This window comes from Cherax quadricarinatus, chromosome 34 (genome assembly GCF_038502225.1).
Source record: "Cherax quadricarinatus isolate ZL_2023a chromosome 34, ASM3850222v1, whole genome shotgun sequence".
Lineage (NCBI taxonomy): Eukaryota > Metazoa > Arthropoda > Malacostraca > Decapoda > Parastacidae > Cherax > Cherax quadricarinatus.
Genome location: NC_091325.1, coordinates 26,093,777 through 26,115,126, shown reverse-complemented (window position 1 = coordinate 26,115,126; position 21,350 = coordinate 26,093,777). Strand labels below are relative to the sequence as shown.

The window sequence follows — 21,350 nt, the reverse complement described above, 5'->3', positions numbered from 1 at the left end:
TGGAGCCATAATTTATTATCCACAAATTTCTTGAGTGGGACACCACGTGACAACATGTCAGCTGGATTCTCTTGGGTAGAGACGTGGAGAAAGAGATAATCTCTCTGCATCTCTTTTATTTCTGCTACTCTGTTCTGTACATAGACCAACTTACTCTTATTATTTCTTAACCACTGGAGAACTGCTTCATTATCACTCCAGATCACGGTTTTTTCAATAGTGAGATGATCAAGTACTTTGTTGAGATAGACAGCTAATTTTGTACCTACATAGAGTGCTGTCAGTTCCAATTGTGGTACTGTTCTGACCTTCAAGGGTGCTACCCTGGCCTTTGAAGTAATTAGTGTACTTCCTTCAGCATTACTCATGTAAGCTACAGCGCCATAACCTCTGGTTGACGCATCACAGAACACATGTAATGTGTACTTGTTTCCCTCTTGACCTATTTGTCTGGGAAATTTAATTTGATGAAGTTGCTTAAACTCCCTGGATATTTCATCCCATGCTTGACTCATTTCTAGAGGCAAGTTCTCATCCCATCCAATTTTGAGCTTCCATGCATCTTGCATAAGCATTTTACCCTTTATGGTAATTGGTGAGACGAGTCCTAGAGGATCAAAACATTGTGATACCTCTGACAGTAAACTACGTTTAGTGAGTGTACTGCATGATTTATTGTTTATCCTTTTGAGACTCAAAGTATCTTCCTGTGTGTTCCAATTAAGTCCCAGCATATTGTTGCAATCAGGAATTTCAGTTTCAGGGAAATCTTCTTTGATAAGTTCCCTTAATTGCTTTGAATTTGTATTCCACATCCTTAGAGGCATATTTGCTTCTTTCATCTCCTTGTTAGCTTCTCTGTATAAGGATTTCAAATCCTCCTCTTTATTCACAGTACCTTGAAGATTGTCCACATAGAAACTTTTCTTTAAGATTTCTTTGAAGGGACTTTCAGATTTCTTCAAATGTGTATTTAGAGTAGCTTCTAGTAAGAATGGAGAGGATGTTGCACCAAATAATACTGATTTGAAACGATAAGTTTTCACAGGACTTTGAGGATCATGTGGATTTTCAGGCCACAAGAATCGAGTATAATCTCTATCTATTTCTTGTAGTCCTACTCTTAAGAAAGCTTTGGAAATATCAGCCGTGTAGGCATATGGGTTTGTGCGAAATTTCATAAGCACGTCTCCAAGCTTCTCAGTTAGTGAGGGTCCGGTCATCAGACAGTCATTAAGACTTGCTACATCTTTATTTGCACGTGCGCTGCAATTATATACAACACGTAGTGGAGTGGTTTCAGAATCTTTTCTGACTCCATGGTGCGGGAGATAATGAGCTTCTGTCTTCAACTTATCTTCGACTATTTCCTCAATGAATTTATTGTCCAACTGTTCTTGTATGATATTATCATAGACAGTCAGTAGCTCTGGATTCTTCCTGAGCTCATGTATTTGTGCTTTCATTTGTCCGAAAGCCATGCGATAATTGCTAGGCAGATGTGGTGGATTTAATTTCCATGGTAACCTAACCCAATACTGTTCATCTTTATATTTGACAGTGTCCAAATATTGGTTATAAGTCTGAGACTCTTGTGGGCTTGGTTTATTTACATCAATACCTATCGCATCTAAATCCCACAACTTATCAACTGGTTCATTCATTTCTTCCAGTAATGATAATTTTTGCTGTGGTACATGATCAGCGGTTATTCTCGTAACTAGTACATTTTCCACTGAATCAATATCAGCTTCTTTCCCACTTTGAGAGGGAATGGGACCACATATCATGTGGCCTCCTGCTGTTTTCAGCAAGTGAACATCATGTTTACTTACTATATTTTGCACAAAACAGTGATAATAATCACTTCCAATGATTAAATCAATTGGACTAATAGTGTCCGTCTGTATGTCAGGACAGGCTAACTTGACCTTAGCTGCTTTCAGTGCTGCAACTGTTTCTTTTAATCCCTGGATCTGCACAGACTTAGGCAAATCATCTACTACCACAGCTTCTACTGTCTTTTTCCTGTTTCCTAGACCAACAGTGATTCTGGCTAGGTCATATGTCTGTTTACCAGAATTGTGGAAAAAACCAGCTATATCTAACTGTATTTTGGCATAGGGTTGTTTATTCAGTTTCTGCAACACTGTTCTTCTTATGAAGGACCTTTGTGAGCCTTGATCAAATAGTGTTAGCACATTGGTTTTGTGTAATTTATTAGATAACTCAACTCGAGCTATCGGGAGAGCAGTTGCTTTAAACTTATCTCTCACATTTAATGCTGTTGCTTGTTGACTTCCTGATTCTGTGGAAGTCTTCTGCTGTTCAGCAAAAGTATTTGGGCATAATGCTGTATGATGCATACCCTTGCATTTAAAACACTTCTTCAGTGAGCATTTTCCTCCCTTGTGTTCACCTAAACACTTGATGCACCTTTTCAGCTGATGAACACGTTGTTTACGTGCCTCCATTGATGTGTATTGACTACAATACTGTGCCCAATGTGTTCCATCACAAAGTACACATTTTGGAGTACGTTTATGTGTGACAGTTTGTTTACTGTCTGTTGTATTCACAGCTTGATAAATGCCTATATGGGATTTCCCATTCTGTGGTTTAGTGGGAGTAGGTATACTCTTTTTATACTGAGTTGAAGGTTTATTATCCACTGGATTTGTGGATTTTTCATCTTGTCTCGTTGCTTGCATGCATGAAACTATTGTTTGTAAACCATTGCTAATTTCTTCACAAGTGAAATAGCGTTTATTGAACATAATATTTAATCGTTCAATAGTTTGTGGTGACAACTTATCTTGTACAATACCACTGATAAACCAATCACATTGCCTTAGGTCATATTTAGCACCTAGAGATCTGAGACTATTGTCTAATGTGATTCTAAATGCCTGTAAGTCTGAAAAACAATGTTTGGGTGGCTTCAAGCTTGATATTAAGACTGCATGTCTAACTCTGGCCTTGTCAGCATCAAAGTAATTGTCTGCTAAGACACGTAAGGCTATTTGATAATTGCCTTTAACCACCGGAAATGACTTAATCAGTTCATAGGGTTCTCCCTTCACAAGACATTTAAGATAATTGAACTTAGCAATCTCATCTATGTCAGTTCGTGAATTTACTATGGATTGAAAACCACTAATGAATTCTTCATAATTATGACCTTGGAAAATAGGTAATGACAATGTAGGTAAGCTTGGTAATGGGACACTTGTTGTTACAGGTGTAACAGGTGTTTGACCACTAGTTACAGTAGGTCTCTGTGACAGAGTTTTGCGGCAGATAGCCTGTACTCCTGTCCACCTTAATTGTTGATTACTAAAAGTATCCAAAACATTTTTAATTTCATCCTCAGATGGGTCTGATTCAAGAAAATTCTTTTCATAATGTGTATAGTCTGAATTAATTATTTTCAGACGTTGTGTAAGTAATTCAAATTTGACCTCAAGATCATCAAAATCTATGTTTGTATCTTGAGTTAATCCTATACAGACTGAAATTAGATTTTCTAATTGTGTAATCTTAGTCTGTAAAGACTGAAACTGAGTTTTCAAACAAGCCATTTTAATGGTATACTGAAAATTCTAGCACCACACTTAGAGTGTTTAAAAACACTGTACTGCTATAAACAGCTGAGTTTTTGTTATGCTTAAGTCAGCAATAATCGAGTCAGACACTACTGACCCACTAAGCTTAACCTCCAGGTCAATGACCATGAAGGGTACACAGTACATATGGCTGGTGTTTATAGCTTGAGTTTGCTGTGTCAGCCTGATCACGATGATTAATCATAAATAACGATGTTATACACTTCATTCGCTATACACTATAAATGTCACTGTATAACTGTAAATCACACGTGAATATTACTTACACATATATAAATGTCACTGTTAATATGTATTTGAAAGCTTACACTTTATATATAAGTTCCTTTAATATAACAGGTATATCTATAAGAAACAAACTTTAACACAATCTTGTCTCTTAATTTCTGTCTATAAACATTATAAACACTATGTGTATATACACTCAGACAAACCGAACATCAGTTGGGTTGTTGTTGTCGTAGTCAGCAATTTTCGAGATTGGAGCAGTGGATGCAGGGTGCCATCCCCCGTTTTCTTGTTGGGTGAGTCACTCAGCTCCCGTTTTCTTTGGGTAAATGCTGGGTGAGCGCCTGTTTTCTTTTGGCTGCCCATTCTCTGTGATTGAGTCTGGAGGGACTCATTTATACTGATTTAAATTGTAAAACACTAGTTTTACAGCTTTTTTCGAAGGACATTGGCTCGTAGGTTATTTGTACACTGTAGTACAACATATTTGGACCACAGTGTGGCCTTTATCTGGTTCGAGCACGACCAAAATGTTGAGAAATGGGATTACCATTTAAGTTTAATTTTAAATTTAAATATAGGGAACTCTTAGCTGATAAAAGAGAGCAAATCGTCTACACAGCTGCCCCTGCAGACGAGGTCTTGAAATGTTGTCATGATCATCTCTCAATGGGCTGTAATGAGTTATAATTTGTAAGATTATAAATTACCCCTAGGGGGTGTTATGTCAGCATATTTCATTCACTGATGGCTGACAAACTTACTTGTGTGGACTCAAAAGTCCGCACCTAACTGCCGACTATAGGTTGATTACAAACTCCTTGCGACTCAAGAACTGCACAGTCCCCCGTACTACAAGAAATTCGTAACCTACCTTGCTCTTGTAGTGTGAGCTATGGTGTTCTTCACACCTTCGACAGGTATCGGTGACTTGATAGAAGCTGAAGTGTCCGTGGATGTCCACGTCTTCCATAGTCTAGGAATACGCACACTGGTACACTATGTTCCACAAGATTTGTCTTTATTGTTCACACTGTAAGTGTTTATTGTGTTTTATGAGATACTTTATTCACACTAACGCACAGATCGTTCTTTGTTGGTTATCCTGGCATCAGTGTCACTCTCAGTAGAGTCAAAAGTAATCTGAAGACGCCACAACGCCCCACGCCATCACTGCCCCCAGCACAAAGGAAAAGCTGACATAGTACCTTTGCTTCCTTGCCACTTCCTCCATGAGGCAAAGCAGAATGTTTAAATCTTGCTGTCTTAAGCATAGACAACAATGTCCACTATCTTTACTATGGTAATAAAGTGGGAGCAGGATTTTCCTTAATTGTCCTGCTAAGGTAAGAGATGTACTGTCTCTTATTAAAATACACTCTGCAACACTGGACTGCAAGGAGCGGCGGTCGCTTGACCACGTCGCATACTCGTACTGCATCTGGGATCAATTACTAGCTGTAGCAGTAAACAAGATATTTGCCCCTGCTGAGAGAGCTGGGCCCCTCAGGGCTGAAAGGGGCTGAAGGGGCTGAAGGGAGCTGAAGGGGGCTGATACCCCCTCCTGGAGAAAATTTCTCCACATGCCACCTCCACACACCCATATTCAAGAAGCCAGCCTCATGTACCCTCTAAGGTATTAACGCCCATAAATCCCTGGCATGGAATCTGCAATATCCCTCCGAAAATAATAAAAACCATCTGTTACATGTAATGTCTTTATTTCGCTGCTGTGTACCATAAAAAATCGCTACCAGTGCTTTGATTCTCTCCCTCACAGATAAATGCCTATATACCCATGATGTGTATACAAAATCTGTCACTAAATATCCGATTGCATTTTGTACCGGTGTTCCCCCCCCCTACATCTAAACTTAAAGCTCTTAAGACACTAATCCTAGCCCCACCCACCATTCGTAAAACCCTACTAAACCACAACCTTACGGGTTCCAATCTCGTACAGAAATAAACTGCATGAAAGACCGTATCAAGATGCCCACACACACAACACTGCCCCCCCTCCTGCACGCGCCTATTCGCTAACACTTCCCCAGACGGCAGTATATTATGTAAAAATTTAAACATTATCTCTCTGACCTTGGCCCGTAACCGTATTGCTTTTAAAGGACCCCATATGTCCTTCCATGCATACATTGGATATATTCCTTCCACCTTGGCCACTACCTCCATGCCCTCTACCAGTGCCAGTTTGCCAATCTTGATCTTGCGTGGATCTGTTATATAAATTAGCATCCTCAACATGTCCTCACATTTCTTTACGTCCGTGCCGTTCAACCAATGTACCAAGTCCCTTCTTATCCAGGTCAAACCTGTGCCAGCCATTCTACCCTCCCTCAAGTAGCTATGCTTGACATATATGCCTAACAGTCTATTATGCAGATTCATTAACCCCAGTCCACCCCGGCTAACCGAAAGAGACACCACATCCCTCGTTAACCAATCACATCCTGACCCCCAAATATATCTATATACATGCATTAACATATACTTCTCATCATATGGATTTAACGGATAAATGCATGCCACATGCCACAACTTACTGAACAAAAGCACATTCACCACAATTGCACACTGATGTATAGACAGGTCTCCTTCCCTCAATCCTGTCAAACGACCTAAAACCCTCTCTACAGCCTCACTTGAATTCACCTTCCTCGCATCCTGTATGTTTTCCATATGCACAATCCCACACACCTTAATTTGATTTACTAAAGGCCAGCCTTCCCCCTGGCCTAATACCACACCTGCACAGTCTCCCACCCCCATAAGCATTGACTTTTCCTTATTAACCTTCATCCCAGCTGCTTTCCCGAAACATTCCACCAATTCGCTCACTTTTCCTAAAACCTTTGCTCCACGAAATAAAACCGTAGTGTCATCCACGTAATCTATATTTCCTGATTGTACACCCACCTCACCTTGCCTTTCATCCTGTCGTACAATCCCCCGCACAGCCCTAAAAAATGGGTCCTGAATCAACGCAAAAAGAATTTCTGATACAGGGCACCCCTGTCGCAATCCCCTATGCATCCTAACTACTTTTCCCAACCTACCATTTACCTGCACCCTAAACATAGCCTGCTCGCACAAAACCCGTGCCCAACTAACAATTTCCTTTCCAAAACCTTCCCACTGCATGAACTTCCATAATGCTTCTCTCTCCACACAATCGTATGCAGCGTGCCAATCCAAAGCTAATATTCCACATTTATTACCCCTCCCGCTTTCCTCAATGAACCTGCGAATAATTCCTTGCCCCACACACATAGATCGTCCTGGCACACCATATTGTCCCTCGTCCAAAACCCTCTCCAAAACCCGTTTTATCCTATTTCCTAACATTTTCGCAAAAATTTTATAATCGCCTCACATTAAAGAGATTGCCCTATAATTATGTATATAATCCCCAGATTTCTTTTTCGAGACCAGAACAACAACACCCATTCTTTGGTGCTGTCCCATGATGCCACTATTTTTCATGGCATTAAATAACATCACTAAAAATTAACGAATACAATCCCAATTTTCCTTGTAAAAATCACAAGGGATTCCATCAATCCCCAGTGACTTGCCTACACTCATACCCTCCACAGCCAACCTAATCTCTTCTTCACTTATAGGTCCATTCAAATCCAACCTGTCTGTGTACTCTAGGTCACAACGTACCCATTCACCCATTTCTCCTAGCGCCCCCTTAGAAATCCCAGCATTTTTATATTGCAATTCATACCATGCGTCTACAAAGGTATTCATAGCCTCCGTTGACATAAGGACCTGTCCCCTACTAAAGGCTCCCAATGGCTCCTGAACCTCTAATCTCATTAATTCTGTTGCCCTGCGATGTCTGCCCTGCTCTCGCAAGACAAACGCAGGACAGTCACCCCATAAAACCTCATCAATTCCACTCGCTATCCTCGCCGCATCAAAAATACGATTATGAATGTCTCCAATTAAGCATTTTAAATTTTAAATTTCAACCACCGGATACACTCCCCCACCATTTGTATAACATGCTTGCAGTTGACCTTTAAGATAGTTCAAGAGCCCATACTGCATTCTCCTGTCTTCTTTGCCTCGCTGCTGATAAAAATCCCTCACCTTCACCTTACCGACAGTATCCCACCATTCAACTATATCAACCCCCACCCTACATTCAGCCCACCATCCCTTCCAAGCACTCGCAAAAGCTTCCCTCACACCTCTTTTATGCATTAATCCCACATTCAATTTCCAGAAACCTCTGAAACGCCTCGGTAATCCTTCCCAGTCAACATCCGCCATAACACCTCTGTGATTGGAAAAGCTCACATTTAACACACGTACACTTCTGATGCTGACACCTCTAGAAACGTATATGCGATCCAGTCTTGCCGCATACTCCCTTCTAACGAATGTATGCATGACCCCACCCACCTCATCCCCTCCCTACATCCGTAACATTAACACTCCACAATAGATCCCCTAAATATCCTGATAAAAACCCTCTCCCTCTAGGTTCGACATCCTTGCGATGATCAATGCAATTCCAATCACCCCCAATAATCGTGACGACTGGCAGCGATCTTAAATGGTACACCAACATGTCCCTAAAAAACGTATTTTTTTATGCGCATATCACCTTCCGCCGGTCCGTATACACCCAGGAAGGCCACCTGTACCCCACCCCAAACCCCATCCACCCTAACCACCCTCCCCTCCTCTCCTACCTCACATGTTCGCAAAGAAAACGGGCTAGCCTCTTTAACTAACACAGCTACACCACCTTTCAGTCTATTAGAACAGCCCATGTACAAGATATATTCAGGAATCAGCAATTCACCTAAAGATTTATAATTGTGTTCTTGTAAGAACACGACATCGGGTACATGATTTTTTTAACAAAACCTCCAAACTCTTACGTTTTTCAACAGATCGTAACCCATTTATATTTAAAGTAAGACACTTGAATATTTCATTGGAGGTTTACCCTTGGATACCTTAACAATCTTGGTTCCCTTACGTATATCTCCACTTCTTCCCCCCCCCCTGTGTTGTTCTCTTTGACATGCTGAACACATTTAGATTTACCCGTGTCTCTACGGGTCTCGTCGCACCATGCTTTGTTCCCCGACCTTTGCCCTGGTGTTAAAACATCTTCACAGTCAGGTATCACCGCCGCTCTCTTACGAGAACTGCGGCCAGTATCCATCTCATCCTCAGAACTGTTGTTTCTATGAACCTCCACGACCACAACCTGATGTTCAGCAATATGCCCGGTGGATGCTCCGTCCTTCTCCTGTACACTTACATCCTCTAAACCACCTTGAATCCCCTCAGATGTGGAAGCATCCAACAAAACGTTCAGAGCTTCTTGAATAGAGTGCTCCATGTCATTCTGAGTATGAACGAAGTCTTCCTCTGTCGTCGCCGATACCACCAGGGAGAGTTAGACATACCGGTGATTCTTCAATCTCACCCTCTACCTCCTCACTCCACGGTTTCCTAGCCAATGTATGTTGTTGCGTAGTAGCAGTATATGACAACTGCTCCGTTGTAACATCAATCTGCCTTACTTCCGTCGTTTTACCACGTCTTGTAGGGCATTGCGCCGCCATATGGTCATACAACCCACAAAGCCTACACGTACGCCTTTGGCCTGAGTACGTAACATATACTTGCATACGAAAGTCCTCCATAACCACTTACGACAGAATAGGGTGCTTGAGGGACATTTTCAAGGAGAAAGACCCCTCTGGCATACCAACTAGAGGATCATCACGCCACCGTCCCAAAGTTGCCATATGAACCATGCCATAGTGTGCAAAAACATTCCTCAAATCACTTTCGTCCGCCTCAAAAGGAACGTTTCGCACTTTGATCCAGGTATAAAATCGGGAGACGTCGTGTAGTCGAACAGTGACACCAGGATTAACAGTCTTGATCACATCCTGATACCTGGCAACCATGTTTTCGTAAGTACTATTTTGTCTGAATTTGACAAAAAGCCTCGAATTGCCGTTTAAAGAGACACCATAAAGATCTTCATTATTGATACCATATGTATCTCGGAGTATCGCAGTAAGCAGCAGATGAGTATTCTGATTGTTGAGCGAGCCTGTCACTAATTGAAGGCAGACGGTGTTGACTCGCCTACGTGCACCTTCCGCCATTGTGAGTGCACTGAGGAAAACTGCGCAGAAACCAACAGAGTCAGGAGCTACTGCGCAGCCTGTCCGCACGGCCCAAGAGCGATGCGAACAGTGTAGGAGTTAGAGAAGGAAAGCATGTTAACAGCAGGGAGGAACAGATTGGCAGCCGTTACAAGTGGGAAAAAGTTTCCAGTACAGGAAGGAACATCAAAGTGAGGAAGGTTAAAATAGCAGATCTGAAGGTTGGAAATCGCTTCTCTGTTCTCTCAGTGAAGCTAAAGGTACCACTAACTCCTCTGCTAATAAAGATAAAAATATCCTTGTGGGTGGTGACCCACAGGTAAGATATATGGACCATGCCTTCTCTAACTGACAAAGGAAGGTGAGAAAGAGGTGTTTCCCATGAGCTGGTGTTGGTGACATAGTCAACAAGTTGGATAATATTACGACAAATAATGGGTTTGTTCCCAAACCCATTATTTGTCTCAGAGCTGGTGGAAACGATACTGGTTATGGCAGGAGGCAGGAGGTAATAATTACAGGATAGCTATAGATTTAATAAGGTCTAAGGGAAAGGTTCTTATCATATATAGCATCTTGCCTAGAACGGAGTGGGCCACGAATGGATACATATCTAGGACAATTGGTGTAAATTGCTGGCTAGACAAGTACTGCAAAGGACTTGCAATCCCGTTCATTGACGACTACGACAGTTTATATGGCAGACATGATATGTACGCAAGGGATGGGGCAGGAGTGGTAATGTTAAGCAACTCTGTCGAGTGGGCCGTTGCTGAATTGTCTAAGACTGATAGAAGATAGAGGTATGGGTGTGTGAGGGAAGAAAGTGGCGTAAATTGCCAGGATACCTTAAGGAAATGTTGAAAAAGACACTGTTTATCATAAAATTACAAATAAATGCAAAGGAACTGGTCAACAAAGAGAGACAATAGAGGGGACCGAGTGACTAATTCCCTTAAGGATTATTGTACTAATAGAAGGAGCATGAGTATTATGAACAAAGGTGTAGAATGGCCTGTGTACCTTGTCCTTAAAGAGAAAATAAGTGGAGCAATCAAAGGACAATAAAAGTTATATGACTTGTATTTCCTTCACCAAATAAGCAAGTTGGTATTTACAATATGTACAATAATGTAACAGCAAGTGTACAACCTGGTGATCAAAGGAGGCATAACGCAAAATCCAGAGAATGCACCGTAAACGACTAGCAGCCCAGACAAATCTGCCAACACTCGTGTCACAAGTGAACTACATTTCTTTACAACTTTGGCGAGCTTGTCTGTGTTTGGCCGATGAACTGAGGTATTAATATAACAACAGGGGCCCTAATGATCGTTAAATCCTTAGTACCTAGTTTGCTGGTCGGGAGGCAGCTTAGGTGGGAGTGTGATATATGTGGAATATAGGGTAACATACTCATAGCATGCCTGACCCCCACCCCAGAAGGGCTCTAATAGCCAGGACTAGGCATCCCCTCTATGGGTAGTGTGCCACCATGGCACTGAAAACTAATGGAACTGACTTTCTTCTCAACCATCCAGCTCATTAGGTAGTGCTCAACCCCAAGAGATTTTCAGTCAAACACTACCCTAGAGCAAGGCACTTGCAGACGATAACAAGTGTTCCCTCACTAAAAAAAAAAAAACCTTATGTTCAGATTAGCAAACATTTTATATTATGACCATAACCTAACCCATATACGAGAAGCAGCATCCTCCAGAATATTGTCTTTTCCGGCTATATGGCAAATGGAGGGATCATAGGGTTGCAGCCTAAGACTCCACCTCATCAGTCAGTTAATATGATTCTTCATAGCACTTAAGTAGATGAGGGCGTTGTGATCACTGTAGACGGTGACCACATGACATGATTGTCCAAAAACATGTCGAAGTGCTCCTGCGCAAGTATCAGGCTAGGACTTCTTTTTCGATGGTAGAACAGGCCCTTTGATGGGCCTGATACTTGGCTTGGCTGAGTAATAATCCTCAGGCTGTGAACAGGCATCAATCTTAGCAATTTGGGTTCCAACAAATTTTTTTTTTACAGGAAAGTGAATTGAGGGGGCTAATACAAAAGCACCTGTAGAAACCTATCATTCCTAAAAATCTTTGTAGGGATTTCATATAATAAGTTACTGGGGCGACTTTACCACAACCTACTTCATGGCCCAAGAAGGTGAGATTAGACTGGCCAAAAAATTATTTACACAGGTTATCAGTTACCTGAAAGTTTCTTCAGAAACGGATGTAATTTCGCACATCTCTCTCCTAATGTCTGGCCAGTAAAAAGTCTTTTAATTTTCTATAAAGGGTTTTTATTAATCCTTAAATGACCTCCTAAAGAGGAATTGTAAGCTATATTCAGTATCTGAGACCTGAATTTCTTAGGAACTACCAGTCTATCTAATTTTGGGCTTCCCCCCTACCTCCTTACCAGGATCTGTACATACTAGCAGGTTGTGTTTACTTTCATATTTAACTTTGTGATCTGAACAGATTCACAAATGGCAGCCTTAAAAGCGAAGTATAAGGAATGATTCTTGCACTGCTCTTCCCGAGAGGACAGTCCCTTGGGCATGAAAACAGAGACGTCTGGCATTCCTGCGACCATGGAATGGGAAGGCTTGATCAGGGACAAAGTCCTGGCCAGTTTCCTTTGTAAAATAATTTGTCAAGCCCTAGATCTGAGTCTTCCTTGGGACACTGCCCGAGTTATGGCCAACATCGGAAAAGCCTCAGTAATCATTATGAGTTCTGGAGAGTTTGTTGAATTTCGAATATTATTGCCTAGCATTAACACAGCATCTTTCATAGGGAATCCCTCAGACACATCTACAGTTAAATATCATGTATGATATTTACTGTCCACAAAAATTTTATGCAAAGGGACGGAGAATACAGCACCCCAAATGCTTCTAATAATGCGGAGAAGTTGAATGAGGTCTCAGAAATTGAAAATACTCCCTCTCTTAGAAGGGAACAATAAGCCCCAGTATCCCTGAAGGTGGATGCCTTAATAGCCATGTCATTCTAATTAAGGGAGATTTGGCACATACTATAAGAAGGTGCCATGCAAACATTGCTCTCTTACTGGTTGGTTTTCCCAAGCATATTAATTTTCCCCAAAGGCTGGGTCTATTTAGTTTGCCACTAACTACTAGGTTAACTAACTTGGGACAATTAGGCATATTATGACTAGTCTTGCATTAGCGAAAACAAACTATAGGTTCGGGTTTTCTTACTCCCTGTTGACTTTGTAGCTGACGTCATTCATTATACTGACTTCGTGACTGATGTCATTGTTGACCATGCTGACTGTGTGGCTGACATCGTCATTCCCTTCCAGCCTCCCGCTTCGTTCTTCCGTCAGGGATCCGTCCACGACAATCTTTATCCATACCAGGCTGTTGGAGAGAAAGATAAGACAGCTCGGACAAGGAGCGGTTGGCCTCTAATGTATCAGCAAGTGTGGCTGCCTCCACTGCAATTGCCAATGAATGGTCTTCCAAAAGCACCCAAACCTCTGGTCCAACAAACTCAAGCAAGTTGTCCAGCAGGATTAGTTGCACACACTCACTGAAATACGTGACACCACTGGCCTTGTACCAAGCTTTTAGACTGCTCACGCACAAAATCTACACGAGACCCACCCAGCTGACGTTTGCATAATTTAAATTCTCTCCTATACTTGGCGGGAATACACTGATATGCACCAAAACAGTTGTTTTGACAGTGTTGTAATTAGCGAAGTCATCATCATCCAAACCAGCTGTGAACTCCTGCGCTTTGCCCTACAATTCTGTATGCACAAGTGCTGCCCAATGCTCCACTGGCTACCTTAATGCACCAGCCTGACTTTCGAAAGCCTCAAAATATTGTTCAGGCTCAGTATGAAAACAACGAAGTAATAGCAGCACTGCTTTTTGCACACTAAACTTTTCTACTACATTACATTGATACTGCCCCCCTCCCCTCCTTCTCTCTGTCACACTCTTCTTGGGCGAATACGCGTTGCTCCCTGCTGGTCTGAAGGTTAAGTTTGACCAACACGAGCCCCAGTGAAGCTGATTCGCCTTGAGACAAACCCTATTCACCACCTGTTTTCCGAAATTACTGGTCTAGTTGCTCCGGTGTTAGCTCTCCCATATTATGAAGTAACTTGAAACCGAGGTCGGTGATTAATAGCCCCTGTAGGAGTAGAAACCTCAGTTTGGTATGTCCTATTACTTGGTACAATCTTTAGTTCGTTACGAATCCTTTTACGAATCTGTGTAGCAGTAGGAGTTCGTTGATATTCTATACCAACTGAAAGAGCAATTCACCAGCAGAGGTGTAGAGATAGTCTGGGCAAATTTTGTAGAGCATACTCAGACATTAATCATCTAAAACTTGTTGGTAACATAACCCACTATAGCAAAACGTTATTTACAATACTCATAACACACAGTAATAGCACAGTACATCAGCCAGACTGAAATGCAGTGCTGAAATCAATAGCGAAGTTGTTACGCACTGCCAAAAGCGATATAATGCAATACTAAAACCAGCTTCAGATCCCGGACAGGCCTCATGTTACAGACACATGTGTAGAATGGCCTGCGGATTTGCCGTAATGATACCAATAGTTGAGCAATCAAAAGACAACAGAAGTTATATGACTTGCATTTCATTTACCAAAGAAGCAATCTAGTATTTACAATATGTACACTATTAACTCTTAAACTGTCCAGACGTAGATCTACGTTTTTTCAACATTTGAAAGTATGTAAAACAAGTAGATCTTCTTTTCTTTTTTTACATTTGAAAACGTGTAAAAAAAAACTTTGATCTTTGTTCTTTTTGTTATATTTGAAAACAAGTAAAAAAAAAGGAAAACTACTTTTGCAGCACTACGCATGTAGACAGTTTAAGGGTTAAAATACATGCAGTAATGTAAGAGGAAGTATACAACATGGTGATCAAAGGAGGCAAAAAGCATGAGCCAGAGAATGCACTCTTAGTGATCAGCAGCCCAGACAAGTCTGCCAACACTCATATGACAAGTGAACCACATTGCTTCACAGCTGTGGCGAGCTTGTCTGTGACTGGCCGATGAACCGAGGTACTGATATAATGACTGGGCCCCTATTGATCGTTAAATCCTTCGCACTTGGTTCGCTGGTCGGGAGGCAGCCTTTATGGGAGTATGACCCACGCCGAATAAAATGTAACATACTCGTAGCATGCTACAGTAACAAATAAAATAGATGAGCATTGTGCAGGAAGCATAGATATTATAGCTATAATAGAAACTTAGTTCAACTTGAAAGATAGAGAAATCCCACACCGATAGTCAATAGGTAGGGTGGCGGAGTGGCGCTATGTTACATTAAACAAGATGTAAAAGTAGAAGCAATGGACACCGACAATGTTTGGATAGTTTCTGGAGGGACGTGAAAAATTAGTCTTGGGAATGAATTAGAGACCCCCAGACCTTGATAGGGAACGTGGTAAATTTCAATGGGACGAAATTCATAAGGCATATAGAACAGTTTGTGACTGAACCAACTAGAGGAAATAACTTGTTTGACTTAGTTCTTAACAACAAGGAATCATTAGTTAATAATCTTGATATTATTGCTGAGCTTGGGGACAGCGATCACAAATCACTCAGTTTCAACAGATCATGGTGTTACCTTAATAACTTCAATCAAGCCAATGTCTTTTATCTGGCCAGTGTAATAGGACTGAAATATTACCTGGGTGGGATGAACTTGTGTTATCATATTGGCAGCCGGATAGGTAGGTGGTGATGGTTGCCAATATGACATTTTTAAAAGGATAGTTCAAGTCACCCAGGATACTTATGTTCCAAATAGGGAAACTAGATCAAACAAAAATATATGAACACAGAATAAAACATCTCTTAGGTCAAAAAATGAGACATTTACAGGCAGCTTAAGAGGGAAGAGGTGCACTTAAGAAATTAATATATTCAATTAAAACGAGAAATATGAAAAGCCAAAAGAGTTAATGAGGTTAAAGCCACAAGTGATTCAAGGATTAACCCAAAAGGTTTCTTTCAGGTATATAGGAGTAAGATCAGGGACAAGATAGGCCCACTTAAGAGTTGTTCATGTCAGTTCACAGTGACAAAAAAATATGTATAATCTTCAACACTTAATTCCTCTCCGTATTTTACGAAGAAAGATAATGGAAAAATAAGTTGTTTACGATCAAAGTCACTGGTGACATGGTTATCAGACAAACAGATCAAAACCTAACAAATCCCCGGAAATTAAGGAGGTACTTAGCAAACCGTTAGGTAGTCTTTCAACGTATCACTACAAACTGGCATACCGCCAGATAAGGCTTAGTTTGGAATTATAGACGAGCTAGCCTAATTTCCATTGTGGGAAAGTTGATGGGATCAATAAATGCTGAAGATATTCGAAGTCACCTTGAAAGACAAATTAATCATTGAATTTCAGCATAAGATATTTAAAGAGGCAGATCATGGTAATGAATATGATATTGTGTATAAGGCTTTTGATAGAATTCCTCACAGGGGATTGTTAAGGAAAGTTGAGGCACATGAAATAGGAAAAGAAAATAACCATAGCACCTATAAACTAAATAATGTAGAGAAACACTCTGAATTTTCCATGGAGAAGTGAAATAGAATTCTTCCTCCGTAAGCCATGCGTGTCGTAAGAGGTGACTAAAATGCCGAAAGAGGCTAGTAACCCCTTCTCCTGTATATATTACTAAATGTATAAGGGAGAAACTTTCGTTTTTCCTTTTGGGCCACCCTGCCTGGGTGGGATACAGCCGGTGCGTTGAAAGAAGAAGAAACACTCTGAATGAAAAAAAAAATAAACATTTAGGAGCTCTGGCTAGTAGTAATTTAAAGCTAAGACAACAGCGTGTAAGTGTTCGCAATAAAACAATAGAATTCTTGGCCTCATATCAAGATGTATAAATAACATAAGTCCTCAGGAATTATTCTTCAACTCTGTATATCGTTCGTTAGGCCTCATTTAGACTATTGTGGTCACCGTATTACAGAATGGATATAAATGCACTGGAAAACGTACAGAGAAGATTGACAAAATAGCGGCACCCTATATAACGGCATAATCGAGTTAATAGCACATTGAAACCGGCGGCATTTATATAACGTTCTGTTGCGCGGTAGCAGAACTCGGCCAAGCATGTAAATATTTGTTTACACCAGCCATTTTGAAAGTGAACTCAGTACTGATAGCATGCTACAGTATACACTGCCATTTTACCTCTGCTGTATAAAACTATCAGCCAAGCTGATAGTGTCCTCAGCTTGCTAATTAATATATCATCATTTTTTTATGGATATTGGTAATAGTCGGAGGAATATATGCTGCAAATTCCATGCAAAGTCGTGGACAAAAAATAAAACTGAAAAAAAACACTATTGTGCAAACTTTTAGGGTACTCTACTAAGGTAATCACTGCTGACGTAGCTGATATAAAAATAATTCTACCCTCAAAAGTTTCTGTTGGTTTTCTCTCCTTTCCTAGTACTAATGAAACGAATGACCAGCAGGGCCCAACCTCCCCATGCATAAACTAGAACGGACTTACATTGTTGTGTAGTCTGTCCCTAGCTAACTTGACCACTATAAGGTTTCTACTCAATGGTCAAGTGCAAGAGGGGAAAGGTACCTGCAAACAAGTAGTGTTAGTAATTCTGGTGTGGGACTTAGGCTGCACTAAATTCTTGGGTGCAAACAAGTAGTGTTAGTAATTCTGGTGTGGGACTTAGGCTGCACTAAATTCTTGGGTCTACCCTAAACTAGCATCAGAATATGCTCCTGGCACTATGTTTATAGGGTCTAATTCACTTTGCAAGCCCTTCTGTAACCTATCCTATGGTGAGGCATCGCCCCATTTATAATCCATATCCTAAATTGTCTCAGCATTCACCCTCACTAATGTTCAGTGGCCACCTAGGTTACCGAAGTAAATTTTGAAATAAATCTCACGACGGATCTCGCATAGAGATGAACTATCTTCTGTAGTTTAGGAATGCCTCTACTGTTTCTTCTCTGACGTCTATTTTGATGGGCGGGGAGGCAGCTTGGAGGTCGTTCTCACAAGCACACCGCTTTACTCTCTATGCTCGTTTTAAATAGAAGTTCATTGATGCGCCATGCTGGCCCCCACACCCGGCTGACTTGTCAGCTACTCTTTACAACTAATTTCGTTTCCCACTGTAACTGCCTAATATTATTATCTTAGTCTACTATAATATTCCTAATATTATATAATTATGATTTAAACCTCCCAAAATTATTTCTAAGGCCTAAATCCTTCAAAATACTACATTGAATTTAAGGATTTGTTAAGAGGACCCTAGTGGGTTTAACGCATGGTTTTGATTTTAAAAATAATACTCGTTACGAGGAGTAAAGGGCCGGTTTGGAAGATTGGTTAAGGTAAGGGATTCTACAGTCCCAGGATTTTGGGGGATTTGGAGTCAACAAATTTGCACACTACTGCCCAATGAATTATCGGTTGGGGACTCTATTAAATTATCTCTATTGATTACATAATTAAAATACACTCTAACTGGCTTTCATATGTCTTCAAACATTACCTGTGCATAATGAAAATATTTTGAAAACGACAAGGTAAACCCTCTAAAATTCATGTTGATAAAATAATTTAAAAACTAACTTTTGGTCAAGTTACAGAATTCTGTTTTATCAATAGTATATCCGAAATTTTGAGTCACAGTTAACAGAGAACCATTACAAGAGAACTCGATAAATGGGATGTGCTTACTGTATCTTCCCCGTCCTTGCGCTGGCGGAGCGCCCACTGAGGCTGCAGAGCTGTGCATCTTTCTGGTTGCATCCAACAGTAGCCATCAAAGTTACCACTCTCACAACTAATGCATTTTTTAATCTAAAGCCATAAATAAACGATAAATTAATATAAAAACATCTAAACGCTAATTTGCTGCTTATACATAGCCAAAAAAAAAAGATAATTTCTTATTTCTTTTTTTTCAAAATTGTTTCATCCGATTGGCTATTCTATGTCCCATGTCCCTTGAGCTAGTAACAGACCTGCCAGGGTGGGTGTGACTATGATGTCTGCTGTGATCCTAGCAACCTAGACTGGTGGCTCTCAAGAATACCTCGTCTTTCTACCTATCCATCTGTGCACACTACTGCCATTTTTGTTTAAGCTTCAATTTAATTTTGCTTGCCTCAGCCTACCTCTTAGGTCGAAGAATTGTTTTTTTTTTTACAACTTCGCCTAAAACAGAAAAGATATTGATTAGTGATATAATGTAGATAACTTACATCTTAAATTTATTATGTTCCAGTCTCTTTTTATTTAGTTTTAATGTTTGCATCTAAATAATACACTAATAAATAAAATACATAAGTATCATTAGTTTTTGTTTTTCTATATTGTAACGTTAACAGACGGGTCTTCAAGTGAAAATTTAAAGAAAATACTAAAGTAATGATTAACAGTTACTTGTTTCGATTTATAAAAGAAACTTCCTTAGAAACGTTCAGTAATGGTTGTGGATTTGGGCAGGTGGGCGCTAAGGAGCAGTCTCCTCGCTCCCAGCAGATCGACAAGTTACTGAGCTCCACCTCACCGGTCCAGCGACGGGCCACCCCTGACTTAGGCAAGACACAAGCGCAGACAGATCGAGAACCTCGCTTCCCACCCCTTGGTCAACAGTACCAGCAGACACAGCAGGAGAGAGGCGGCAGGCCGCCGCCTCGCAAAACTGGCAGTCCCACAAATCGTCGATTTTCCGAAAGGTGATCAATTGTTTCTTCTCAGTAACAATGACACAAATATTTATGAATCATATCTAAGTGATATGAGCTACTAAACTGCAGCTGTAGGTTAAGTTAAATAATTATGGTAAAAACTGGTAAGCAGTGATCCCTCTAAGCTGAGCGCATGATGATGCCAACAACAAATTAATTACTGCCTATTAATTGTTATAGCCATGCACACTTGATGATGACTAGTTCAGTCGACTTGTACTTTTGATCATTTAATTATATTGCTGTAATTTTAATTTTATTTTCTAAATTCGTATGGGAATATAAAAATACATTATGGTTTTTTTTCAGTCATTTTCAATACGAATGCAATAAAATGGAAAATGTATGAGAATTAACATAATAGCTTAACAAAGAATAAGGTTGGTTAGAATTATATAAATATTACATAAACATTTAGGATTTTTTGCTTTATAAACACTTGTTGTCATGGCAACTACATTCACTTGCCAACCTGCATCACAACTAATCATGTTCAGTCCTGCAGATAATGATTTCAGCAATTAACGTGCATTCTCTGAGAAAGCTAAATTTATTCAAATACTTTGAGTTTGCTAATGTTCTCATATGATCCAACATTTTGGAATCCTTGATTCCTTTATAGTCTTAACTGAAGTCCCTTTTGAGAAGAATACATATCTAGGCCAGGACAGCTTGAAGGATTCAACTGAGGGTGGAAAAGTTACATGCAAGTCCCACAAATGCGATTTAAGGAAAGCTCATCTTAATAAAAATAGCAACCAGTGGTAGTATTCATAATGAATCATTAACGAGGGTGGTCTTTCGAACCAGGATGTGATTTACTATATCCCCAGTATTACTTTGTATTATTAAATCACAACAGTGGTCCTGATCGAACAGAATTCGACTGACACCAGTTAATCTTAATAACAGTAATTTATACTGAATTGAATCATGTAATTCAAAAGGAGAATATTTTACTTGATTTGTTGAATCCAATTAATGTTAACTTTACAATAAATGCCTTTGAGCTTAAAGATTTAATTACACTTAAATTATCATAAATACAATCCATACCTAGGATTATTAATACAATATAATAATTTAGGTAACTTAATCTTTGGGCACAATAGTTAATCATACTTAAGCCAGACAGCCTGATTTAGCCATTAACCTTTAAATGACCTATAAATCAAACTTTAATAGTTTTATTGACACAACCTATGCCTACTAGTATTTAATTTTTAATAATTGTAGTGGCATACATAACCCGTGCCTACTAGTGTAAATTCTTTAATCCTTCAAAGCATGACCCATTCCTATGATTTTTGACCGTTCAATATTATTTGAGTCAGGCAGCTTAATTAACGTAGCAACTGTATATGCATGTTATTAATTGTACTTACATTTGTCCCTGTGTAACATTTACTGGACTGTACAAGGCAAATTTGGGGAACATCAGTTGGGGTATATCTTACTGATTCAACATTGATATTTTAAAAGTATTTATTTGTTGAATTTATATAA

General features: G+C 40.0%; 1 protein-coding gene across 3 annotated transcripts in view; it reads left to right on the top strand.

The window, feature by feature from the left end:
• Positions 1–21,350, top strand: part of LOC128693799 (putative mediator of RNA polymerase II transcription subunit 12) — a 369,550-nt gene that overhangs the window by 337,799 nt on the left and 10,401 nt on the right. For 2 of the 3 annotated variants that reach the window (XM_070091237.1, XM_070091238.1), the window contains exon 8: positions 19,600–19,832. The exons of the other annotated variant lie outside the window; for it this stretch is intronic. In XM_070091237.1, coding sequence (XP_069947338.1) covers positions 19,600–19,832 — 233 coding nt within the window. The remainder of the gene's footprint in view (positions 1–19,599; positions 19,833–21,350) is intronic. 3 annotated transcript variants of the gene reach the window in all.